The 27,878-nt window shown below is 40.7% G+C and overlaps 1 protein-coding gene across 8 annotated transcripts in view; it reads left to right on the top strand.

Moving 5' to 3' along the window:
* LOC116180119 (rap guanine nucleotide exchange factor 6) overlaps window positions 1-27,878 on the top strand; it is a 46,198-nt gene that overhangs the window by 7,823 nt on the left and 10,497 nt on the right. For 7 of the 8 annotated variants that reach the window (XM_031499969.1, XM_031499966.1, XM_031499967.1 and 4 more), the window contains 4 exons: window positions 19,692-19,767; window positions 26,299-26,394; window positions 26,444-26,647; window positions 26,696-26,851. In XM_031499969.1, coding sequence (XP_031355829.1) covers window positions 19,692-19,767; window positions 26,299-26,394; window positions 26,444-26,647; window positions 26,696-26,851 — 532 coding nt within the window. Of the gene's footprint in view, window positions 1-19,691; window positions 19,768-25,485; window positions 26,239-26,298; window positions 26,395-26,443; window positions 26,648-26,695; window positions 26,852-27,878 lie in introns of those variants that run through there. The other variant, XM_031499968.1, reaches the window with a different exon arrangement.

Below are 27,878 nucleotides of genomic sequence, written 5' to 3'. Positions count from 1 at the left end.
AGTGGACTCCACAGTTATTTAGTAGCCGCTGATTTTCTAAGCCAAATAGGCCTTTAAATCAGAAATCTGCTAAGGTTTTGACGAAAATAGGTTATAATAGCCAAACCGTTAAAGTTAGGGGTATAACATGTTACATAAAAAAATAAGTACTTTTCAAGTACTCTTCAAATCAGTAATAAAATATGGGGCGTTCCATTTAAAAAATGGAAGTTTAATACGCCACTGGAATACAGCACGCCTCTGGTGATCAAAAATATTTTAAAAACATGCCGGTGGTAATTGTGTACAATTTTGCTCTAAGACAAAAGTCTTCTAGAGTTGAAAAACTTTCAGTAGTCCCCAAAGGTCTTCGGGAACTGTTGGCTTTTAGAGTCTCCAAGAGGCTTCAAGTAAGTTTTGAAAGGCCTTAATACCAGAGTGTTTAAGAGACCTTTTTTGAATGTTTAAAGTAAAACTAAAAATAAGCGAGAAAGGGTGGCGCAAGCACCTAAAATCCCTCGGATCATGACTCCTTTACCATAAAAGATATCGAAAAAAGTCCTAGAGCAAAATTGTACAGAATTACCACCGGCATGTTTTTAAAATATTTTTAATCACCAGAGGCGTGCTGTATTCCAGTGGCGTATTAAACTTCTATTTTTTAAATGGAACGTATTTTATTACTGATTTGGAGAGTACTTGAAAAGTACTTATTTTTTTATGTAACATTAACGGTTTGGCTGTTATAACCTTTTTTCGTCAAAATTGGACAGTTTTTCGAAATTTTTTTTTTAGAAACTAGATCGCGCAGGCGGCTAATTTTTGAATTTTTTCTTATGGGCGCCATATTGGATTTTTATTAGGATTCAGCAAGATCTTGTTACCCGTGGATGTTTTGTTCAGAAATGAATGTAAAACGTTTGTTTTTGAAAGTTTTCTTCTAAATTTATGTAGCAGTATGACGTGTGACATGTCATTATTTTTCTTTTTTTATCCTCGATCTCATGCTGTAAAAATCCAATATGGCGGCCAGAAGAAATAAGAAAGTAGTAGCTTCTACATCTAGTATGTTATGCAAATTCTGATCACAGATTCATATTCTCATAAAAAAAGTGCCATTTTCGACCGTGTAAGCTAGCTGAAATCAATTTTTAAAGATTTTTCAAAAATTTCAAATACGTTTTTTAGTCACAGAAAGGGGTCCCCATTTAACCTACACTGTATCTCCCACCGTTACGCAGATGGTAAGCCATGAATTTGAGCCACCCTGTACACTCGAAAATTTGAGAAAAGTGTCTTCTGTACAGAGCGAATGTTGACATAATTTATGGTAATCCGAAGCGATTTTAATGTAAAAAATAAACGTTAATTATTCTAAAATTTGAACCCTGAGGCCACCTTAAAATACCAAGGTGGACGAGCTGTATGTACCAATCCGCTTATTTACACCTAATGTTTTCGTTTACGAGGCGAGTTCTACTTTCACATTCGCAATGGCACGATGCTTTGTTCGAAATGCCTGCCTGCGTGCGCCGGGTTTTTTTTTATTTTTACATTACGGTGGATCGAACACACCTTGCGGAATTTAAAGAATTTCTGTGAATTATAACAGTACAGCAGCTCGCGATGATTTTACTCCTTCGAGGAGGAGGTGCCCACGCCTTTCGTCCGTGACTTGTTTTGGTAGTTTGTATTTCACGCATGAAAAATGTCGGGCTTCCGTCGAGTATTTGTCGTACACGTCGCCGTCATTCATTTTTCGGTGAAGAATATTCACCTCGTGCCCCGTCTTGCGTCACCGAATCGACTACGATAATTACGTTCAAAAGTGGCTTCGTGCCCTGCCTTCATTCATCGAAAGTCGTCAGCACATACGATCTGATTCGGAACGAAAATTGTTAGGTACCCTGTATCTCTCCGAATGTTCTTAATGAATTTGTATACAGTGTGTTCCAAGATAATCGCCAACTTTCATATTTTTATTGCTCGTCTGTCACAGAATTAGACACAGAAAATAATTAAAAATAGAATGTAGGGAAGCCTGCGGAATATTCGGGAAGGTTCAGAGAAATTGAGAGATTAAGGAGATTCCGGAAGATTTAGGAAGGTTCGTGAAGATTGAAGAAGGCTAGCACCGTAGGGTTCGAGATGATTCGGAAAGTTTCAGGAAGATTCAAATTTAGGATGATTCGAGAAGAATCTATGCAACACCGGCGAGCCGGGGGGAATGCCATAACCCCCCACCCCCACCCCCCCGAGAGGGAGGATCTTTTCCCATACCCTTGGTGCTACGTTTTCTTCAGCCTTCCATAGTCCGGTGTTTATTTTTGAATACTATGACCTCTCCTTTCCTGGGGGGTATTCCATACACCCCCCCCCCCTCCCCAACTATGTTTTCCCCGTATATTTGTAAGGTCTGGAGTCCTTGAGAATTCAAGCTTGATAGCTATCCCGCTATTCCTCGATTTCTTCTCAGCTTTTCCTTTCCATTCCAAATCTCAATCCTGTTCCGATGCGAAATAAATCAACGGCGAGGGCTGGAAATGTCAGTCGGTCTAATTAAACGGGAATTACCTAACGTACGTTAATTGGCCGGATTATGTAATCGCATCGCTCCCCCACAGTCTCTTACTTAATCCCTTATTTTAGTCGACTTATTTCGACGGTGTGCACTCATTAAGACGAAATTACCTTTAAGTGGAACAACCGAGATTGAAGTTCACTTCGAACGTTCACATGAAAACTCTCTCACTTGTTGCGCCTTTTACTTTGTCATTAAGACTCAATTTATTCTACTTGAACATGCTGGTACTGACTAATACAGGCTTTTGTTATGATATACTTTACGTGTGATTATCATTGTTAAACTGGTCTCGGTTCAGAGAAATGTTCGCAAGTGGCGTCCTAGTTTTCCATTGTTTCACTCAGTACCTATCGACGAAGTAAGGTGCTTGAGTGGAAATTTACCTTGACTGCAGTAGCACGCTCTGGCAGTAAGCATGTGCCCCTTGAACCCCTAAATTATTTATTTCTGAGAGGACAATGTCGGAATTGCAATTTAATCGATTGAAGCACGAGACGTGCCGAAGCGTCGCTACTATTCCCGAATTTACCCGAAACCTCCTCGTCCCCTTAATCCTTCTGAACTATTCTTAAATTTTCCCGTACCATCCTAAATGTTCCACTATTCTTCCGAATCTTCCTGAAACTCTCCCGAACATTCTTCGCCCCCCCCCCCAATGCTACGTTGCCCTCCAGAATGTCCAAAGTGTTTGTATCATTATTCTATATGGCGTATTTCAGGCGAGTTTTAAGGGCTAACAGTTTTGGGGGCAATGGTAGCATCGGGGGGTCTGGGGTGTATGGAATACCCCCAGCACATGAATAATTAAATTACCTTTTTTTAAAAAATAACTCCCTGGCAGGTGCCCCCGATTCTACGTTTCCCCCCAAAGAGCCCTCGATCGCTCCTTTCCCGACCTTACTTTCCATACCTTTTCATTAGATAATCCTTTCCTGGGGGGTTTTCTGTACCCTCCCGTGGTACGCCTCTCCCAGAATGTTTGTATGATTATTTTCTCTACAGAGTTTTAAGGACTGCCAGCTTTGGGAGCGATGATAGCGCCAGGGGGTCCGGGTGGTATAGAATACCTCTCCACCACATGAGGAATTAATTACTTTTCGTAAAATAACTTCATGGCAGCTGCTTTCGGAAAATTTTCATTAAATATTCGATTCCCCGGGGGGGGGGGGGTCATACCCCCCGATGCTACCTTTCCCCCCAGAATGTTTATGGGTCCTCCGTGCTACCAAACAGTTGACGAAAAGCCATTGATCTTTCCTTTCCTGAATGGTATCCCCAAGGGTATTCCCTCGGGTATTCCATACATTTTCATTAGATAATCCCTTCTTGGGGGGGGGGGGTTTCTATACCCCTCCACCCCCTCGGTGGTACGCTTCTCCCAGAATGTTTGCATGATTATTTTCTCACAGTTTTAAGGTTTAAAAGTTTTGCGAGAGGTCTGGGGGGTATAGAATACCCCTCCAGCACATGAGGGATTAATTACTTTTCTTAAAATAATTCCATGGCAGCTGGTTTCGGGAAATTTTCATTAAACATTCGATTCCTGGGGGGGTACGCCATACCTTCCGGATCCCCCGATGCTACATTTCCCCCCACAATTTTTAAATGCCGTCCGTGCTACCAAAAATTTGACGAACAGTCATCGATCTCTCCTTTCCTGAATGGTATTCCATACCTTTTCATTAAATAATCCCTACCCGGGGGGGGGGGGTTCTATACCCTCCCCCCTTAAACCCCCCGGTGGTACGCCTCACCCAGAATGTTTGCGTGATTATTTTCTCAGAGTTTTAAGAGCTGACAGTTTTGGGAGTGATGATAGCATCAGGAGGTCTGTGGGTACAGAATACCCTCGAGAATACCCCTCTAGCACATAAGGAATTAATTACTTTTCTTGAAATAACTCCATGGCAGTTGGTTTCGGGAAATTTTCATTAAATTATCGATTCGTGGGGGGGTATGCCATACCCTCCAAACCCCCCCATTGCTACATTTCCCCCCAGAATGTTTAAGGGCCCTCCGTGCTGCCAACCATTTGACGAAAAGCCATCGATCTCTCCATTCGTGAGTGGTATTCCATACCTTTTCATTAGATAATACCTTCCTGGGGGGTTTTTTATACCCCCCAACCGCCCTGATGGTACGCCTCTCCCAAAATGTTTGCATGATTATTTCTCCTAGTTTTAAGGGCTGACAGTTTTGGGAGTGATAACACCAGGGGGTCTAGAAGGTATAGATTCAATACATCTGTATTCCATACGTACCATCAGGAGGGTTTGGGGGTGTAGAAAACCCCCCAGGAAGGTATTATCTAATGACTTCCTGGTGTTATCCCTCCCAAAACTGTCAGCCCTTAAAACTAGGAGAAATAATCATGCAAACATTTTGTGAGAGGCGTACCATCAGGAGGGTTGGGGGGTATAGAAAACCCCCCAGGAAGGTATTATCTAATGAAAAGGTATGGAATACCATTCAAGAATGGAGAGAACCCCTCCAGCACATGAGGAATTGATTACTGTTCTTAAAATAACTCAATGGCAACTGGTTTCTGGAAATTTTCATTAAATATTCGATTCCCGGGGGTATTCCCCAGAACCCCCGGTGCTTCGTTCTCTCTCAAAATGCGTACAGGATTATTTTCTACGAACTGCTGTAGTGGTGCCAAATTGTCTATTCTAAGAGATATTTTACACAGATTTTTAACGGGTAAAAGTTGTGGTGGTGATGTTAGCACCGTGGTTGGGTGGGGGGGGGGGGGCAAATGTCGAAGAAAGCAACGCAGCGTATGAAACTGAAAGGGCAAAGGAAGCGGAGAGAACATGCGGGTCTAGGAAAAGCAGGAAGCTTGAGAGGCGTTGAAGCATGAAGATTTGAAAACGCCGACTTACTGCACATTATAACCGTTGTCCCGTAGGTGAGGCAAATCGCAACAACAAACAAAACGTCCCAGATTACCGGTTGCAGTGAATGCATTCGTGGCCAACTTCGTTCTGTATCACTTGACCCCCCACCCCCACCCCCCTCGCGCGTTTATATCGCATCCTCCACGCGAACAGTGAACCCAAAGACTACGCAATTTCGCTAATTGAAGCATAAACATTGACCATTTATTTACAGGAGGGGTCGTAAGTACGTGTGCGCGCACTTAATAAAATAAGGGTCCGTTAAATAAATTCGCTCATAACATAAACGAAACCATAACAAAGAAAGAGTCCGGGCACAATTAATTTCGGTAGAGCGAGCGGATCTGAAAATATCGAGGGGTTTTCTCATTGTAATGGCAAACAAGAAAAACCGCACCCTTTCGGACCGAATTATAACCTCGCCCTTAAATGCACAAATGAAAATGAATTGACGTAGAAGCTTTTGTCAATATTTGCGATTCCTTCCAGAGCTTAAGCGTTTTTTTTTTGTAAAATTCCCGACCATCGTCCCACGTTACGATCAAATGTGAAAGTTGTTTGCCAATCTCATAGGAAAGTCCACAAATTAACGCTATCTTTTGTTTATTTATTTATTATAATCCCCGAACAATCAAAGTCCGTTATTAAATTACCGAATTGCTCTCAAAAGTGATCTCGCTCCGAGCATGTACCACCCTCTGTGCGCGTTTTTCTGGTAAGCCATTTTTTTTTGCCTTTTTTTTACCGCGCGTTCGATCGCTCGCCACCCCACGTCTTTTACGAGGGCGGAACTGACCGTGGCACCTGTTCGAGAAGAGTGAACGTGTCCGACATTGAAACAAATGAATTCGGGCGTCGGTCCGTCGATTAACCTTCGGTGGCAGAACAAAAAAAAATAAGCAGCGAGGGACGAGAACGTGGGGGCTGTTTTTGTTCTTGTAATTACAAATTCGTGCACAAAATCGATACTAATTATTATGTTCGGGACGTATCGTAGCGTAACTTTTAATCGCAAACGATGAGAAACCGCAAGCCGGATTGGATTTATTTCGAAAGTGAGCCTACTATATTTAGCTAATTGCTATTACGCCGAGGGTTAAACTTTTGTGCCTGTAATTTGCCCCTAATTAGGCGTTACTGCGCTTGAAAACTGGTTTTGTAATTGGCCCCTAATTAATTCTGACTTCGCCCTAACTATTTCGCCCAAATTCGAAAATTCGTGCTCTAATTGGGCACTAATTAAATTGTTAGTACACCCAAGATCGAAAAATTGCTTTCTAATTGGTCCCTAATTCATTGTTACTATGCAAAAATTACGCTATAATTAATTATAGCGCAATTTTTCGATTTTTAATTCGATTAATTAATGAATTAATTATCCCTTAATTAATTGCAATTTCGCGTAAGATCGAAAATTTGCGTTATAATTATCGCTGAATTAGTTGTTTTTTCATCTTGTGCTATAATTAGTCCCTAATTCATAGATATTTTGCCTAAGTTTGAAAATTCATGTCATAACAGGCACCCAATTAAATTGTTATTTGATACTACGTCCAAAATCGAAAAATTAAGGTGTAATTAGTTCCTAATAGTTGTTACTGCGCCCAAGATTAAAAACTGGTATTGTAACTGGTTCCTAATTAATTGTTACTTTGGTCAAAGATTTAAAATTCGTATTATAATTGGTCCCTAATTAAATTGTTGCTAGGACCAAGATAGAAAAATTGTAACTTTGACCATAATCAAAAAATTATCCCCTAATTAGTTGTTATTTCGCCCAAAACGAAAAACTTGTGTTGTAGTTACCTCTGATTAATTTTTATTTCATCCATGGTCGACAACTTGTGGTTGTAATTGGTCTTTAATTAATTGCCATTTCCCCTCAAATCGAAAACTCGTTTTATAATTGTTCCCTGATACAGGGTGGCGCATATGTCATTAGGGTGGCGCATATGTCATTTGGTTGGCAGCAACAGTCGTAGTTCACTGTTGTAGTGACTTGTGTGATGTAAATCTGGGTGCAGTTGTAAAGTTTTTTAATTTTACTTCTCCTGTTTACACGGGAAAACTGACATATGCGCCACCCTGTATTGCTACTTCACCCAAAATTAAAAAATTGCAGTAAATTTATCCCTTACATAATTGCTATTAATTGATGCTTCGTCCAAGCTCGTGCACTTGCGTTATATTTTACCCAAGATTGAAAATTCGTGTTATAATTTGCCTCTAATTAAATTGTTACTACGCGGAAGATTGAAAAATTGCGTTGTAATTGTCCCCTAATTAATTGTTATTCTGCCCAAAGTCTAAAACTGGTGTTGTAATTAATTGGCGCCTTGCCCAAGGTCAAAAATTTGCATTATAATTCGTCCCTAATTAAATTGCCACTTCGTCCAATTTTGAAAAATTGCGTTGTAATTGCCCCGAATTAATTTCTGTCCCTTAAGGTCGGAAACTTGTTGTGTTGTAATGGGTCGCTAATTAATTTATGCTTTGTCCAAGGTCAAAAATTTGCGTTATAATGATGCCCTAGTCAATTGCTATTTCGCATAGATCGAAAATTGGCGCTGTAATTAATTAATTGCTATTTTTCCCAAGGTCGAAAATTCGGGTTTTTAATTGCCCCCTAATTAATTGTTACTTTGACCAAGTTCGAAAACTTGTAACCGGTTATAATTAATTGTTACTTCGCTCATTATCGAAAAATTGCGTTATAATTGCTTATCTGCTAATTACCTAATTGCAATTTCGGCCAGGTTGAAAAATTTCGTTGTGATCTTCCTGTAATTAATTTTGATTCTCCCTAAATCGAAAACTAGTTGTAATTCGTCTCTAATTGGCGTTGTAATTTGCCCAAGATCGAACGTTCGTATTCCAATTGACTCCTAATTAAATTGCTACGACATCCAAGATGGGAAAATTGCGATGCAATTGCTTCCTAATTAATTTTGTCGTCCAAGATCGAAAGGTGTTCTAATTAATTCTTCCTCTAAAATCAAAAAATACGTTATTCCCCGAGTTATTCCCTAATTAATTGCAATTTCGCCTTTGATCGTTGTAATTGTTACCTATTTCATTTTTATTTCGCCCAGATCGAAAATGTTTGTTTTAATTGGTCTCTACTTAATTGTTGGTTCACCAAAAATGTAAAAACTGCGTTCTATTTGGTCCCTAATAAAGTATTACGTGTTACTTTGACCAAAATCGAAAACCAGTATAATTAGCCCCCAATTGATTGCTATTTGGCCAAGTTCGAAAATTCGTGTTATAATTGGTCTCTAATTAATTGTTACATCGCCCAAGATCGAAAAGGTGCGTTCTAATCGGTCTCTAATTAATGATCACCGGCTAAAATGCGTTACAAGGATCTCCTAATTAATTGCAATTTCGCCCATAATCGAAAACTGTTGCTCTAATTGGTCTCTACTTAATTGTTGCTTAGCTCAAAATCGGAAAATTGCGTTATAATGATCTCCTAATTAATTGTTACTTTTCTCAAAATCGAAAACGTGTATTATCACCTAATTGAATTGAAAATTCGTGTAATAATTGGCCCATAAATAATCTCCTAATTAATTACAATGTCGCCCAAGATCGACACCTTTTGTGTCTAATTAATTGTTACTTCACTCAAAATCGAAAAATTGCGTTCTAACTGGTCTAATGAATTGTTACTTCTGTCATGATCGGAAAATTGCGTTCTAATTGATCTCTAATTCGTTGTTACCTTGCCCAAAATCGAAAACTTGTCTTATAATTAGTTTCTAATTAATTGCTATTTTGCTCGAGATCGAAAATTCGTGTGTTAAGCTGCCCCCAATGAAATTGTTGCCACGCCTAAGAGCGAAAAATTGCATTCGAATTGGTTTTTAATTAACTGTTACTTCGTTCAAGATCGAAAAATTGCCTATCGTTGATTCCGCCCATTTTGTCCTAGAGCGAAAAATTCGTGTAGTAATTTGCACCTAATTAAATTGTTGCTACGTCCAAGATAGAAAAATTGCGTTCTAATTGGTGTAATTAATTGTTACCTCGCTGAAGACGAAAAATTGCCTTATAATTATCTCCTAATTAATTACAATTTCGCCGATAATTGCGTCCCCTAATTAATTTTGATATTTGATATGTATGGATAGTTACAAACCTGCCAGAGACGCGGACTTTAACTCGCACGAGTTGCGTCCGTCGGTTTTAATTTGGTCCTTTGAGCCAAATCAATTCTAATTTACATTTTGAGGATCAATGGCAAAATGCGAATGGATTTAGATGTAATTAAGATCTGAGACGAGCGAAATGTAACATTTTTCAATCGAAAGGTTCTATCCATTTTTAAAACGCTCCGTGGCATGTGTGGAACCGTCCCCTTAAATTAGCCGGTAGCACATTTCGGCCGTTGCTGACGAGGGTTAAACAACCCCTCGTCCCTCGATCCAATTAGAGATGCGACGGCCCTTACCGATCCCCAATCCTATACCTACGTCATCCCGAGGTCAGCGTTAAAGCCCTTGTAAACTACCGCTAACACCCTCGGATTATTCTACACGTTACCGAAAGATTTTGATTGCGGCTTCTAAACTGAAATTGTAATTAAACTCTTAGACTGATGGGGAAACGAACGAGCCTCGATTAACACGTACATTAAAAACACTTGAATCCACACGTCGGTCACGTTCGCAAATTTACATTCGATACGTTAATTTATTCATTTATGACCGACTGGGAGAATAATTACCGAACACGTTTGACCTTAACGCTCTGGACGCAATTAGCCACATTTTTAATCGAAAAATATTCCAAAACGTGAGAACGTTTCGGGATTTCTGCGAGACGGAGCAACGTAACATTTAAAGGTCGCGTTCGCCATTTCGATATTGTTCGAGATTTTCGAAGCGAAGCGGTCAATATACGACAATTTTCATTTGGGACTAGCTAGCGCGATCAATTACGTCAGCATACGAAAATCGGATATTCCATTTCCCTTTGTAAGTATCCTTTTCCGACACTTTGTTCTCGGTATATATGTCCCGGTTGTAGGGGAAGGGGAGGGGTCGAAATTACCGGAAAATAATCCCTTTCGTTAAGACTTTTCATTAGAGTACCGTGAAGGCCGAAAAACATTCCCTTACCGAAACCCTTAAGAGGCCTTCAATTGTTGTTTAAAGTTTAAAAGTGTTTACGATCCTTTTATGAGCATTTAATTGACGTGTCTTCAGTATGTAGTGGAATTTTAAGTCACCAAGAAGCTCCCGATTGCTTCAAGGGATCTCTAAGAGCTTTTGTAAGCCTTAAACGATTTTCAAGATTCTTGACGAGCCCCTTCAAAAACTTCAATGGCACTCCAGAAGTTGTCTCGTATGCCTTTAATTGCATTTTGAAGTCTTTTAAGAGCGTCCAAAGGTTTACAATGGTTTCCAAAAGGTCTCAAGAGACTCAAAAACTGTCTTTTTAAATCTTTGAAGGGTCTTTAACGCTTTTTTGTAGCTTTACGTACATTTAAAAAACCTTTAAGGACCTTTAATGCAATTGAAAACTGTTTTAGATCCTTTTAAGATCTTCCAAGAGGCTTTGAAAAGCTTTTATTCTCGATATTCGTTTTTTTCTTCGAAAGCCAAGCCTTTAAAACCCCTTAAGAGTCATCCAAAGGCTTTTATGCGCGTCCAAGAAACTCTTTTAAGAATCCTTAACACGCTTGCGCCTTTAAGAGCTTCAAAATCCCTAAAGGTCGCACTCAGTCTCCGAGACCTTCAAAGGGTGTCCAAGAGTCTTTCAAAAACTGTTAGTTCTGAGATTCTCTTTTTTGCCTTAGAGCAATTAAAAGCCTTTACGAGCGTCCAAAGGTATTCATGGCTCTCGGAAAAAAAACGCCAATCGTCATTTGAGGGTTAAGGCTCGTGAAGAGCTGCCAATGGTTTTCCAGGGTCTTCTGCAAGGTTTTAATAGCCTTTAATTGGCTTTTAAACTATGAGCGTCACGGTACGAAGGTCGCAATCATTGCACCCAAGCTTAGTTTGATAAATTTCAGGCAAAAAATGACAACAACGCCCAATTTTTCTTTTAATCAAAACCTCGCGACACGAAGGTCGTCTGAAGTGTGCCGAACTCACCTTCGGTTCGCTCGCCAATGATTATGCCCAAGCTTTTTTATTCGATTTGATGAATGTCAGGCAAAAGACATCGTTGCCGAGCGAGCCGAAGGCGAGTTCGGCACAACGAAGCACAATTTCTTCTTAAATTTCTTCTTATAGAAACGTCACGGCACGAAGGTCGCCTGGACTGTGCCGAACTCACCTTCGGTTCGCTCGGCAATGATTTTACTCATGCTTTTTTATTCGATTTGATGAATTTCAGGCAAAAGATGGCGATGCCGAGCGAGCCGAAGGCGAGTTCGGCACAACCAAGCCCAATTTCTTCTTAAATTTCTTCTTATCGAAACGTCACGGCACGAAGGTCGCCTGGACTGTGTCGAACTCACCTTCGGTTCGTTCGGCAATGATTTTACTCATGCTTTTTTATTCGATTTGATGAATTTCAGGCAAAAGGTGTCGTTGCCGAGCGAGCCGAAGGCGAGTTCGGCACAACCAAGCCCAATTTCTTCTTAAATTTCTTTTTATAAAACGTCACGGCACGAAGGTCGCCTGGACTGTGCCGAACTCACCTTCGGTTCGCTCGGCAATGATTTTACTCGTGCTTTTTTATTCGATTTGATGAATTTCAGGCAAAAGATGGCGATGCCGAGCGAGCCGAAGGCGAGTTCGGCACAACCAAGCCCAATTTCTTCTTATCGAAACGTCACGGCACGAAGGTCGCCTGGACTGTGCCGAACTCACCTTCGGTTCGCTCGGCAATGATTTTACTCATGCTTTTTTATTCGATTTGATGAATTTCAGACAAAAGATGGCGTTGCACAACCAAGCCCAATTTCTTCTTAAATTTCTTTTTATAAAACGTCACGGCACGAAGGTCGCCTGGACTGTGCCGAACTCGCCTTCGGTTCGCTCGGCAATGATTTTACTCATGCTTTTTTATTCGATTTGATGAATTTCAGGCAAAAGATGGCATTTCCGGTCGAGCCGACAGCGAGTTCGGCACAACCAAGCCCAATTTCTTCTTAAATTTCTTTTTATAAAACGTCACGGCACGAAGGTCGCCTGGACTGTGCCGAACTCGCCTTCGGTTCGCTCGGCAATGATTTTACTCATGCTTTTTTATTCGATTTGATGAATTTCAGGCAAAAGATGGCATTTCCGGTCGAGCCGACAGCGAGTTCGGCACAACCAAGCCCAATTTCTTCTTAAATTTCTTCTTTTCCAAACGTCACTGTGCCGAACTCACCTTCGGTTCGCTCGGCAGTGATTGTGCTGAAGCTTATTTCCTCGATTTGATCAATTTTGACGCCAACAGATGGCGTTGCCGAGCGAGCCGAGCCCAATGTCTTCTAAGCTAAGCGCCAGGGCGCGACGGTAGCCTGCACTTGCCTGCTGTTTTGTATCAGGAGAACAGGAGTCTTCAAAAGCTTTATTTCTTAATCTTCTCTATAGACATTGAGAACGTTTAGTTGATTATAAGTATCTTTGAACAGTCTCAAAAGGGTGTATCTCACTATTTTTTAGAGTCGAGTCTTTAAGACAATTTTTAGAACTATATTTAAGAATCTTTAAAGATTTTCAACAATCTTTTGAGAGACTTTCCTAACAAAAAAAAACATTTGGTGGTGAGATTCGAACCCTCAACCTCTTCGATAGTCTCGTCGATAGCAATCTTATGCTCTGTGTAGATCATCAAAGTTTTTATTAATTTCAGTCTCTAGTGTCTCTAATGGTTTTCATGAGTATTGCCCTCTCCACTTCAGCACCTTAATCAATGTCAGCAAAAAAATATTTAATGAAGTGTCATTTACGAAGCGAAACGGCGCAAATAACAACAATCTTTAGCGAATACTCGACATGCAATCGAGACGATAATAAAAAGATGAAATTAAATTCTCATAAGACGAGAGAGATGCTGGAAGTCCTTGTAAAAGCCACTTCTATTGCATGACATACACAGCCACAGGCTAAGAAAATTAATAACGATGTGTTTGTTGTCGGTGACCTTCAAAGAGACCAATTAATTTCGGAAAATTACCTCAATTGAGCCATGATCGCGCATTTTGTCGGAACTAAACAATAAGCGCTGATTAGGCGAAATATTTTTAGAACATCCTGTGTGAATTGTGCACGTGGCGCGGCACTCTCGCGCTGTTTGCCATTTTCTCCCATAATTAATTAGGCGATCGCAATTATAAATAATTTCCACTTCAGTTGGCGCAATTGCGTTTCCTCGCGCGATGAGGAAGTCTTAAAGTCTCCTCGGTCATTATTCTCTTATCTGCGAGTGCAACAATTTTATTGTTAATAAACTCGATGATGATAATGACGCGATCGCCTTAAAAAAAATTGGCGCGATTACGTAATTACTTCCCTTTAAATTTCCGGTAACTTGCGAAATTAGCGCACTCGCTTTCTAGGAGCGAGCGTATCGGTCGATAATTGCGAATACTTTCATTTATTCGAGATATTAATTTTGATTTCCTTAGAAACTCGCCCGAACAAAACAACAAAAACGGAAAGTTTTTCTGGTCGGCCGCGAGCGGAGCGCGACACAAATTTCGACGGCGACGTCTCCGGACGAAGGGGTGTTTAATTGACTTAAAAACGGGGTTAGTAGGTGATGGTTGCAGTAATTCGGGCGTTCCGTGAATAGATATTGGCGCGCGTGTAAATACAAAGGGTTGCACGAGATGGGTAATTAGGTTCGCTAATTGAATTAGGGCGCCTAATTGCGTTTCAACGGAAACAAGCGAAACGCTTTGAAATCCAGTACAGATTCATTTGTTTCGCTTAAATTTTATTTTGCGTTGCAACGGCGCATTGTTTAAGTAATGGACAATAAATAATTTCAGCTTCCCGGTAATTTGTTGTAAACTTTTATTACAGCAGCAGATAATTAGCCATACTAAAAGTAGGTAGTTAATTTGTACATAAATTCGGAGCTGGACGGCCGGCAACTGTATAATTCCGGGTACCTAAATTTAAAATACAGAATCACTACTCGGGACGTGAAATTTATCAAATCTTAGAAGACCGCTGAAGTTCAACAATTACGAAGATAAAATAAATTAATTAACAATATTTTTTCCATTGTTCAACAAACATTAATTCTAACAGCGCTTGATTACTGCGCGCGGAAAAATTGGCTGTGGCTAATTTAATTAATGCACCCCGAAATTTCGCTGCAAAATTTTATAATAACAGCGACTAATTAGCGCCTTCGAAAAACTTAATTGATAGAAATATCAATTTTGAGCCACTCAAAAAATGATGCCCGGCAATTTCTGTCATAATTGAATTGTACGTTAATTTAAGTTAAGTTAACTAATTATGCGAAAAATAATTAATTAAGCAAAATTATTATTTTTTTAATTTCATTCCTGAGATTTCATTCATTAATATGGTTATAATAATCTATTACGTAAAAATTTCGAAGGTATGGCAATCTATGAATGAATGCCCGGGCGAAAGTAGCACTAAACGGTGAGTATATTGGCATCATTTAAAGAACCCGTCTCAAATTAAAGTAATTACGTGTTAATTAAGTGAAAATTGGAAGTAATTGAGCATTTCTGAATGCCGGGTACGCAAAAGAAAGGTAAATAGTAAGTAAAAGTTTGCAGAAAAAGAAAATATATAATTAAGTAATGCAGAATGATAATGGAGGCGATCGATACAAAAATTCATAAAATTTCACCTCGATCTTCGGCACACTGACCCACAAACATCATTAATTTTACTCACGGCTTTTGTTTCGTGCGAAATTTCACATCGCCGCGACATTCGTAGGAGACCGACAACGAATTAATTAAAAGAAAAGGCCAATTTGATTGACCTCTAATTTGGGAGGCAACGAACTTATGAGATTGTGCTACGCGGACCTACCTGTAATAATGCAGAGCAACGGCAGTAAAACTTTTCCAACAACAGTAAAAATTCGCTTCGAAATGACGGACGAGAAAATAAAAAAGAAATTTGGTTTTTCCTCCTTGCCTCGAAACGAAAAATGTGATCTGAATAATCCAAGATTGCGTTATTTCGTAGCATTAAGCAATTTTCGTGCTGCGTAACGAGCGAGTTTCGTTTCTGTCTAGAAAACGCTCTTTTACATCATCAATTTCGGTTTTATGTAATCGGTTAGTTATGCTAGCATCGAATTACGACTAATTAGTAAACAGGGAGGGACCAAATTTCAGTGAGGGCGACAAAGAAATTCGGGAGAAAGTACTGACACTTTCTCTAGATCTTCTGCATATAAAAATGAGGTGTAAGTAGATTTCTATGTTATGTACTTTTTGATACAAATAATTAAGGAATCTAAAATAAAGTGTACATCTAATTAATTAGCTCAATTCGTTATTCATTCATTAAATGGGCAAAAAAAGGGTCAAAATCGCGCCCTAATTTACGCTCAAATTGACTAACTGAGAACGGTAGAACTACAGCGATTGTATTAGGACTTATCATATTCCGCCATATTGGGGCTAAAAGATTGTTTGATTGTAGGATCAATACACCTTGTCTTATCAAATTGTGACTCTATAATAATAAATGTCTTTCATTTAATAATTCTCCTGTAAAACTACAGCGCAGAAATGAAACTACTGCCTCCCAAATTAAAAAAAAAAACGTATAAAATATGGTGCAAGAACCAAAATGTACGTATAAAGGTAACCATTAATCATTAAAGTGTGTTTGACATTTCGGTGTGTACTATCACTTTTTGTCCGGTGTCGCGTTCGGAAGAAAAAGTGACACTTTAGTTCCTTAAATGGAAGACAAAACACACTGATTTAGTCCACGGAGTACCAAAAGCAATATTCGTTGTAAAAAGCAGCACCTTTATTCACAGAATTTCGCAAAAACACAATGAAAATTACGAACTCCTATACCAAAGTATAGAATTTTAGCCCCAATATGGCGACCGTAACCAACGACCAATCAAAAACGAGGTACCCGGTTGTCGCCACTGTTCAAAATTGAGACACTATAGGTAAAACCACCTGGGAATGTAATTGGTGTAGTATAAATTTCGGACCCCTCGAAATAATCACGAGAATGGCGAGGTTTTTAAATTTTGGAGGCAAAAGTAACCCCGTTTCATACCCCACAGTCCCCCACCCCCCGGCTACGTTCTACAACAACACGTTTAAAGAACTAAGCACTCTCAGGTTCGTAGAGTGTTGTGTGGTCTAAACGTCTTGGATGGAAAAGTAGCTATGGGGATATCGAATATCTCGCCACCCCCTAGCTCTCAGAACAGACCCCTATTTTAAGAGAGAATGAAAGTAAAAAAACGTAAAAATATCACCAAGGGATCTGATGGGCACAGAACATCCTCCAGGAAAGATTTTTTATTTTTAAAAGAGAGCCATTGGTATTCCATACCCTCAGACCACCAGACCCCCCCCCCCCCCGGTATTACGTTCTCTAACAATAAGTTTATAGGTTCAAGCAGTCTCGTGATCATGGGGGTGTTGTGTGCTGTAAACGTTTTTAAGCGAAAAAGACCGAGGAATCTGGGGGCTTATGGACCCCCCAGCTCTCAGAAAATGCTCTCTATTTTGGGAGGAAGAGATATGACGGGTATGGAATACTCCCTTATACATTTTAAAAGAGGGCAATTGAATTTCCTGGGGGGGGGGGGGGTATTCCAGACTCCCCGGTACAACGTTCCCTATCACGTTTAGAGTCCTAAGCATTTTCATGATCATGGGGGTGTTAGGTACTTTCAACGTTTTCAAGGGAAAAATATGACTGAGGGGGGGGTAGCAGGTATGCTCAGAAAAGGCCCCCCCATTCTGAGATGAAGAGAGGAAATATTTTTAAAGGAGGGTAATCGAAGACACCCCCCCCCCTTCCCTTCCCATTATTACGTCCTCCAACAACACGTTTAGAAGCCTAGGCACTCTCATGATTTTAAACGTTTTCTTGGGAAAAGTATTACGGAGGGGAGTGGAATACCCCCCAGCTCTAAAAAAATTCCTTATTTTAGAGGATAAGAGGAATATTAGCACTAAAGGGTCTGGTGGGTACGGAATAATCCTTAGGAATATTTTTTATAAAAGGCCATCGAATTCCTGGGGGATCTTCCATACTCCCCAGACCCCTCGGTAGTATGTTTTACAACAGCACATTTTGAGGCCTTAGATATCTCATGATCTTGAGGGCGTTGAGCGTTTTAAACCTTTTCCGGACAAAAGTAGTACCGGGGGGTCTAGTGGGTACGGAATACTCCTTTGGAATGACCTTATATTATAATCAGGACGGCGTTGCGCGTTTGTCACGTTTTCGGGAGAAGGTGTTAGACGACCATCGAATTTCCTGAGGGAGGGAGTATTCCATACCCCCCACAACCCTCGGTAGTAGGTGATACAACAGGTTTAGACTCTTTAGCAGTTTCATGATCATGGGGCGTTGAACGTTTTACACCTTTTCCCTGGAAAAGTAGGAAGCTCTCAGAACAGTTTCCTTATTTTAAGAGAGTATAAGAGGAATACTAGCACCAAAGGATCTGGTGGGTACGGAATACTCCCTTGGAAGGGTCTTATATTTTTAAGAGGGACATCGAATCTCCTGGGGGATATTCCATACCCCCCTCTACCAAGACTCCCCTCCACGTTCTCCCACGGCCCGTTCAAAAGCCTAAGCACTCTCATGATCGTGGGAGTGTTGAACGTTTTAAACGTTTTCTTGGGAAAAGTATTACCGAGGGGTTTGGGGGATATGGAATGCCCCCCCCCCCCGCCCTAAAAAAAGGTCACTTATTTTAGAGGATAAGAGACATAATAGCACTAATGGGTCTGGTGGGTACGGAATACTCCCTAGGAAAGGTCTTCTATTTACACCAAGGGCCATCGAATTCCGGGGAGGGGGGTCTACAACAACACGGTTGGAGGCCTAAGTAATTTCATGATCATTGGGGGAGAATGAGAGGAAATAGCACCAATAGATTTCGTGAACTCACAGAAAAGATCCTCTATTTTGAAAAAGGATGAGGAATACTCCCTTGTCTTATTTTTTTAAGAGGTCATTTAATTTCCTGGGCCGCATTCCAGATACGGGAATTACGCTTTATAAAACGACACCACCGGGACGCAGTTAAGGCATGATTTTGACGGCTGCGCCGCCTCCCCTCACATGTTGACTTAACTGAATAAGTTTCATTTCAATCACACACATTCTTCCTTCGATCACATTAACACCTTTCAGTTTCTGAACGAGTAAATTGTGTCTCTTCTAAATTTAGAAGATTAAACTTTAAGATATGTTTAGATTAAGGCGTCTTCTACTTTGACGAAGCATTGCTAAAGTAAACAGTAACAAATGTCGAGATTAACCTTTGAAAATGTTACGAGTTCTTTATAATCCGGCCTATTAGACTCTCATGATTGAAGAACGAGCTAAAACGTAGGGTATGGACCACAGCGTCTACAACACTAATTACTTTAGAGCTCTTTTCGAGAGCTCTAATTGAGTATTTTGTTTCAGAGCACTAGCTAAGAATAATTAATAATTAGCTCCGCACGAATTACTTAGTGCTTTTGCGTTCCAAAATGCCCATATTTTCAATTGTGTGCGTATTAAAAGAAACAAAAATCCTCCCCTATCGTCTAGCTAGAGCGAAATGTAGGAAACGGGGGCGCATTCGAATTTTAATCCCGCGGGAGAAGTAGGTCGCCGACGCTTTTAATTTTTCATGCAAAGCTCCCTCTTAATAAAGTGCCACGCGCGTTCCTAAATTCAATTATTTCATCGTTTATCTTTTCACTTCGGCCAATTACGTGGTGACGACGACGTCCAAACGAATCTTCTCCTTTGTAAATTAGACAATGGGGGAGTATCGTCTCGTAGTTTAATGGAAGGAATAGGCGACGGAACGGAACTGATCTGACGTCAATGCGGCACGTCACCCACGCCGTGCTTCCCGCGCCGGAAGGAAGCGTATCCTTTATCAGGTGCACGCTTTTGACGTCTCCACGATTCGTCATCGCGACGAGAATCTGGGACGAAAATAAAAATTGCTTCGCGGCGGTGGTCTCCGGCCAGATGTTTGTAGTAGATTGCGTTTACGCACATTTTTCTTTTGTGAAAGACCGAGTGATTTAACCGTGATTTATTTTATTTTTTTCCTTCCAGCTTCGGCAAGAGAACTGGGGGCAGCGCCCGAAGACAGAACGAATGTTTCGTGCTCGAACCGTCCGAGATGATTGTAGTAAGTATCACATTTTAGACTTCTGTTACTGCTTTCAAGAGAGATCCAAAACCTGGGACAGTTCCAAGGAATTGACCATTTTTGAATTTATTCCAGAAAATATTCAATCTTCAGAAAGCGTTTGAATGGTCACGGAAATAATTGAGAATCTTAACGGTTCAAATATCTCAAAATTGGAAAATTTAAAAAATAGTCTGAGAATATCAAAATGTTGAAGATCATGTGATATTCATTTTTGAAATCTGAAATCTTAGACAAAGAATTCCAAGGTTTTGGCCTCAAAAGTCTCGATATTTTTAAAAATAGTCTTGGAATATCCAAATTTTAAAGATCACGTGATTTTCATTTTCGAAATCTGAAGTTTTAAGCAAAGAATTCCAAGGTTTTGACCTCAAAAGTCTCGATATTTTAAAAAATAGTCTTGGAATATCCAAATTTTGAAGATCATGTGATTTTCATTGACGAAATCTGAAGTTTTAGGCAAAGAATTCCAAGGTTTTGACCTCAAAAGTCGCGATATTTTTAAAAATAGTCGTGGAATATCCAAATTTTGAAGATCATGTGATTTTCATTTTCGAAATCTGAAGTTTTAGGCAAAGAATTCCAAGGTTTTGACTTCAAAAGTCTCGATATTTTTAAAAATAGTCGTGGAATATCCAAATTTTGAAGATCATGTGATTGTTATTTTCGAAATCTGAAGTTTTAGGCAAAGAATTCCAAGGTTTTGACCTCAAAAGTCTCGATATTTTTAAAAATAGTCTTGGAATATCCAAATTTTGAAGATCATGTGATATTCATTTTCGAAATTTCTGAAATTTTAGACAAAGAATTGTGTAAAATTAATAACAGAAAATTTTGCACCCAATATGTTTCGAATTTCCGAGTAATTTACGAGGTAATTTATCCCCTAGGAAGCGTTTGAATATTTTCAATATTTTTATTTTCAATTTCAATATTGAATACCGATTTCAGCAATTAGCCCGAGGCGACTTTAATTAATAACACTTAATTAGTTGATCGAGTTCGGGTCAATTTCGATTAGGCTTCGAAGAACCATTCCGAAATACTTGCCATCCTATTATTAAACGCTCGACATTGAAGTTTCATTATAACTGGATTCAACCAATTCAAAAATTCGCCAGACTGGTAACTGAATCGGACAATTAGGATGTAATTAAAAACAGAAATGAAGTAATTAGCGGTACTAAGGCCGATTATTATTGATAGCGCGGAACAACGTGAGAATAGTGCGGATCATCGCGATTACCCAACGATAATTACAATTAATTTTATTGTCCAACGCTTCCTGTGACGTTCGCCGATTCATTTGTTTACGGGAAAGTCAGTTATCGGCAAAATGACGAAAGGGAGCCTGCGGTGGGATAATCACGGCGCCATGTATGAATAAATGGATTACTCATTATCCCCGATTTTTTTTTTGGTTTGTTTCTCTAATGCAATTACTTAACATAATAATAATTATTGTTATTTTTTCCGCTGATGTAAACTCGGCCGCGCTGAATTTCCGGATATTTGTTTATGCGCGCGTTGCAAAAAAAATTGAATTTCCTGTTATTGTAAGAAAGTTTTAATTGTTAATTACGTACCCCCTTGTACCACCCACCCCTCGTCTCTAATTACACTGCGTGATTATTGTGTGACGCAAGTTTCGCTGGTGGGTGTATACAGGGCGTTTTCAAATCGTGTTTGTATACAGGGTGATTATTAACTATTTTTCCCCCCGAAATCGGCGATCTATTTATAGTACGGTCTGATTGTCTTCGATCGCGACAGACTTTCAATTAACGGGCAATTTGGAAAGGCTTTCACAGCATGAAAAGGGGGTTTGATTTGTAACGAAATAAACGCGAACGGAACGGATCCCCTTTCGGTAACCTAGCAACGGCTTGATGAACTGAGTGCGACCTGTGACCTTTCACCTACATACTACAGATACCGCACTTATCCTCCTCCCTCGTCGTTAATTATTTATATTAGCAATTAAAATTAATTTGTGCGTTTTGTGTAAATTTGCGTCGAGGTTCGCCTACGCGCTAATTCAGCAAATCGCTTGCAGTAGAACCTGTTGCACCTAATTCGTGCAATGCAATTAATTATAATTGGTGGTTCATTCTGCGACTCACCCCGTCGTAATTATTCGGAAAAATCCACGCGAGAGCATTTCTCCATAAATATTACGTTCACATTTACATCGAGTACATAGTTTATGCAAAATCAGATAGCGTGCTTCGATTCAGAATGCTTCGCTTCTGTCGTAAAGTCCGTTATGATATATCGTTTTTGTTCTCTTTGTTGCATTGCTGATAAAACGAGATTTGCCGTTCAATAATTTTGCCTTCATTACTTGGGCAAGATGATGCTTCGTAGAATAAATACATTGGGTACACTAATTACGCACTTTAATACCATAATTTCGCCTAATTACATTTTCTTCGCCTAATTATAACACCAAACTAAAATGACCGGCTCTCTGAGGATTATTCCAATTCATTTACATTTGGTGTGACACTAATTACACCATTTAATCCTCTAATTTCGCGTAATTACGTTTTCAATCGTAACAAATTATCAATTAAAGATCAAAATATTCATTTATTATTATAATTATCTTTCAAATTAGTGTGGACCACCATACTGTCGTCGTACTAATTCAATAAACATAATGGAGCTGGGCACGCCTTTTTACACCAATTTTAATTACGTACTTAAACATGTTAATTATTAATTAATTAGCGAACGAGCGTTAATTACTATTTACGTGAAAGCTTGCAATTTTCAAATTGCGAAATTAGGATAACACTAAGCACAGCACAGCACAGAAGCACTGTTTACTGACGTCTAAACCTTTTGGGTGGAAAAGTAGCAGCGAAAACTCCTAGCCAGGAGGCACCTCCTATTTTTTAAGAGTGGATGAGAGGAAATCGCCAAGGCATCTTCCCCCCTCCCCTCCCCGGTAGTACGTTTTCCTGCAACACGTTTAGAAATTCGAGCATTACTATGAGGGTGTGTTCAGGGCCCTAAACGTTTTGGATGGAAACATAGCACCGGGTGGTCTGGGGGTTATGGAATACCCAATACCTCGCAGCCAAAAGTCCTGTCCAAGAAAGGCCTCTCATTCTTCAAGAGCGATGAGAGGCAAAATGGCACCCACGGATCTGGTAGGTACAGAATACTCTCCAGGAAAGGTCTTATATTTTGGAAAATGAGCCACTGAATTCCTGGGGTATTCCAGACCCCCCCCCCCCGGTACTACGTTTTCCATGCCCCTCAGCCAAACCTCCTAGCTAAGAAAGACCTCTTATTTTTTCTTAGAGGAAAAATAGCACCAACGCATCTCATGGGTACGGAATACCTCCCAGGCAAGGTTTTATATTTTTGAAAATGAGCCTTTGATTCATGTGAGGTATTCCATACCCTCCAGACCCCCCGGTACTACGTTTTCCATACTCCCCAGCCAAAACTCCTAGCCAAGAAAGACCTCTTATTTTTTCTGAGAGGAAAAATAGCACCAACGCATCTCATGGGTACGGAATACCTTCCAGGCAAGGTTTTGTATTTTTGAAAATGAGCAATCGAATTCCTGTGGGGTATTCCATACCCCTCAGACCCCCCGGCACTGCGTTTTTCATACTCCCCAGCCAAAACTCCTAGCCAAGAAATACCTCTTATTTTTTAAGGGAGGAAAAATAGCAGCAACGTATCTGATGGGTACGGAATACCTTCCAGGGAAGGTTTTATGTTTTTGAAAATGAGCAATCGAATTCCTGTGGGGTATTCCATACCCCTCAGACCCTCCGGCACTGCGTTTTTCATACTCCCCAGCCAAAACTCCTAGCCAAGAAAGACCTCTTATTTTTTAAGGGAGGAAAAATAGCAGCAACGTGTCTGATGGGTACGGAATACCTTCCAGGGAAGATTTTATATTGTTGAAAATGAGCAATCGAATTCCTGTGGGGTATTCCATACCCCTCAGACCCCCCGGCACTGCGTTTTTCATACTCCCCAGCCAAAACTCCTAGCCAAAAAAGACTTCTTATTTTTCAAGAGAGGAAAAATAGCACTTATGGGTACGGAATACCCTCCAGGGAAGGTTTTATAATGTTGAAAATGAGCCACCGAATTCCTGGGGTATTCCAACCCCCCAGACCCCTCGGTACTACGTTTTCCATACTCCCTCCTAGCCAAGAAAGACCTCTTATTTTCTACCCCTCAGCCAAAACTCCTAGCCAAAAAAGACCTCTTATTTTTCAAGAGAGGAAAAATAGACTTATGGGTACGGAATACCCTCCAGGGAAGGTTTTATATTTTTGAAAATGAGCAATCGAATTCCTGTGGGGTATTCCATACCCCCAGACCCCCGGTACTACGTTTTCCATACCCCTCAGCCAAACCTCCTAGCCAGGAAAGATCTCTTAAAAGGGAAAAATAGCACCAACGTATCTTATGGAATATCCTCTAGGGAAGGTCTTATATTTTTGAAAATGGGCCATGGAATTCCGGGGGGGGGGGTATTCCATACTCCCCAGCCAAAACTCTTGGTCAAGAAAGAGCCCTTATTTTTCAAGCGAGGACGAGAGGGAAAAAAGCACCCAGGAATCTGGTGGCTACAGAATACTTTCCAGGATAGGTCTTATATTTTTGAAAATGGGCCATCGAATTCCTGAGGTGTATTCCATGCCTCCCAGACCCCCCGGAACTACGTTTTCCAACACGTTTAGAGATCTAAGGGTTGTAAGGTTCGTGGGGGTGTTGAGGGCTCTAAATGTTTTGAAGGGAAAGGTAGCACCGACGGGTCTGGGGGGTAGGAATTCGAAAAAATCCTCTCCAGGAAAGGTCCTAGTGCCCTGGTGGCAATCTATATGAACTAATCGATCGGCGATGGCTTCAAAAAATTGCAAGATGAATTATTCTCTCGACAGGAGCGCCAGAACCTGCCTGATGCTACTGTTGATCGAATAGTTTTTCTAGAATAAAAAATAAAAACGGATAATTTCGGAGAAAATAGAAAATGTATGACATAACAAAAACGGTTACATTCTGAGTTTAGATTTAAACGACAACGCCGTCTCAACACGAAATATCGCCATTTCCCCTCTTGCCCTCAATTTTGGAAAAAGTAGTTTTATATCCGCGATGTCCCTTGTGTCGAAATCTTTGTCGGTAACGGTAATTGACTGTTCCTTTTTGTTGTTTGCCAACTTTTCGCGAAATTTTACACTTTTAATGGTGTCATAAACGTAATCCGGGCAATAAAGTCGAAGCGGGAAGGATTTATTACGTTCCCAAAACTGCGTGCGAGCACGACATTGTTTCCTGACCGCGATCTATAAGTCATCTCCTTTTCTTACTACCAGATGGCGTTTGTCTTCTCATTCGCAAAAAAAACAGATTCTCTTTTGACGCATCCTGTACAACTTTCTTATCTTCGCCCCTGAGTCATTGCAGTCTGTCGCTTTTGATTTGGCAATGTTTGGCCACCTGGAGAAGTTTACATTCGTCATAAAACGGTAGCAATAATCTGCGATAAGAGTTGTTTATGGTTGGCTGGAGTTTATGATAGCGATATTATGAAAAAGTTCCATTCGTAACGGCCGCGACGGTTACACGTTTTAAGAGAGCGGAATTACCAAAAAAAAAGCAAATTGTGAGTAATCCACAGGTGATTTCATCGCGATAAGAGGTGTGTTTCTATTTCGGTTCGTAGTTTTCAAAATACGTATCAGCGTTGGGAGTCATATACAGGAAGACCCGACTTCCGGCACAATCTTAGCGGTTGCCTTTACTTAACAGTCTCAGTTCTGTTGAAATAGGCGTTGGTGGCGAGCGCGCGTGTGTTAAGAGACTAGGGGGTGACTTGTTTTTAACGAGGGTAATTAGCGGCGAGTGGTTAAAGTGCGTGCTTTGCGATCTGAAACACGCGTGCGGTTTTTACTTCATTCAGGAAATAATTATGAATGGAAAGTGCGATATCGAATTAGGTTTCCTGTTCGATTTTTCCTGAAACATGTGGCCTGCCAAGTGCCTGTAAAAGTTATAATCATCCGTAGAAGAAGCGCGTCTGTTTTCCCGTAAAGGTCTTTTAAAAGCTTTGTGCGACGCTACTCTGATGGGACAAGGATGTGAAACTTCCTGCCTTTTTGTGTGTGGAACGCAACTGCACCATCATGCGTAAAGTTTAGGATCGTAGTGCACATCATCGCCAATTCGCGCTCTTTGTCAACGTTAATATTTTTAGTAGTGAAACCGATGATGAAGAAGCACACCTTGCACAGTGCGCTCAATCGCGTCCAGCTCCCGGAGATACTCAGACGGTGTGCCCTCCCAGTGTTGGAGATCCGTCGCCGTTCATCCCTTTTAGCCTTAAATTTCAATTCCAATGTTATTTTACGCGTTACCAAAAAAAGTAAGCGGCAATCTTTGTCGTGGCCAAGCTCGATCGAGGTACCAGAGGTAGCACCCCCAAGCCACTTGCCATTCAGCGCAAAATGATCACATCTCTATTGGTTACAGGTGGACTATCCCGATATTGAGCACAATCAGAGACTGCAACAATCTCCAATCATGGACCATTCCCAGTTTCGCACCACGACCATGTTCGATGACGTGGTAAGTCGTAGCTTTCATTCGGGAGGCCTTCCTAATCGACCACTTTCAGTATGGACAGAGCCTAACGAGACCCAGCCTGTACCACAAGTGCAGCAGGGGCTCACACTCATCCGATACCAGTTCGGCCTACAGCGGTTCAGACACCATGGCTTCGAATCACTCGGAATTGGACGGGGACGAGCTCGATCTCACCGGTCTAGTCGAAAGCATCGTCGATAGCGACGAAGATGACGATCTGGCCGAAAGCATGGACGTAAGTCTTCGCCCTACTCGCCGCTCGTACATCTTAAACCTTTTGCAGAGTCTCACCGTTCGAGATAGAGTCCGAGATTGCCTAGAGAAGGACCCGTCCGAACGGACGGAGGACGATATCGAAGCTCTCTTGGAGTTCACTCAACACTTGAAGGCCTTTACAAACATGACGCTGGCTGTTCGCAAGGCGCTTTGCTCCGTTATGGTATGTGGCTTTGTTGTACTCATAACCGCACTGAATCAGTAGAGGAAATTCTGGTATTGAGTCATCCTCAATTTTAAAGGCATGACAATCGCCACCCCTGTTCCTAATGAAGCCTTGAATTTTTAATCGATTTTTAGTGATGGGAAGGTCAGAATGCATTTCCTTAATCTACCCGCTCCTAACCTCCGACAGTGACTATAAAAGAGTATTCACCTCAACCCCCAATGGAGCAACTTTGTCTTGAATTATCACCTTTTGAGCGCGGTTTTTAACATAAAAATCGATTTTGGGAAAGGCACGATTTACGCAAAAACCAATCAACTCCCTAATCTACACCTAACTCCTCCCCTCTAACCTCCGACAGCGGTAATTAAATTTCATCCACTCCAACCCCTAATGGAGCAACTGTGTCTTGAATTATCACTTTTGAGCGCGGTTTTTAACTTGAAAATCGATTTGGGGACAGGCACGATTTACGCAAAAATCAAATACAATTCCCTAATCTACACCTAACTCCTCCCCTCTAACCTCCGACAGCGGTAATTAAATTTCATCCACTCCAACCCCTAATGGAGCAACTGTGTCTTGAATTATCACTTTTGAGCGCGGTTTTTAACTTGAAAATTTTACGCCTAAATCTAATCTACACCTAACTCCTCCCCTCTAACCTCCGACAGCGGTAATTAAATTTCAGCCACTCCAACCCCTAATGGAGCAACTGTGTCTTAAATTATCACCTTTTGAGCGCGGTTTTTAACTTGAAAATCGATTTGGGGACAGGCACGATTTACGCAAAAATCAAATACAATTCCCTAATCTACACCTAACTCCTCCCCTCTAACCTCCGACAGCGGTAATTAAATTTCAGCCACTCCAACCCCTAATGGAGCAACTGTGTCTTAAATTATCACCTTTTGAGCGCGGTTTTTAACTTGAAAATCGATTTGGGGACAGGCACGATTTACGCAAAAATCAAATACAATTCCCTAATCTACACCTAACTCCTCCCCTCTAGCCTCCGACAGCG

The sequence above is a fragment of the Photinus pyralis genome, unplaced genomic scaffold (genome assembly GCF_008802855.1).
Source record: "Photinus pyralis isolate 1611_PpyrPB1 unplaced genomic scaffold, Ppyr1.3 Ppyr1.4_LG9, whole genome shotgun sequence".
Classification (NCBI taxonomy): domain Eukaryota; kingdom Metazoa; phylum Arthropoda; class Insecta; order Coleoptera; family Lampyridae; genus Photinus; species Photinus pyralis.
This window is presented reverse-complemented; position numbering and strand designations above follow the sequence as displayed.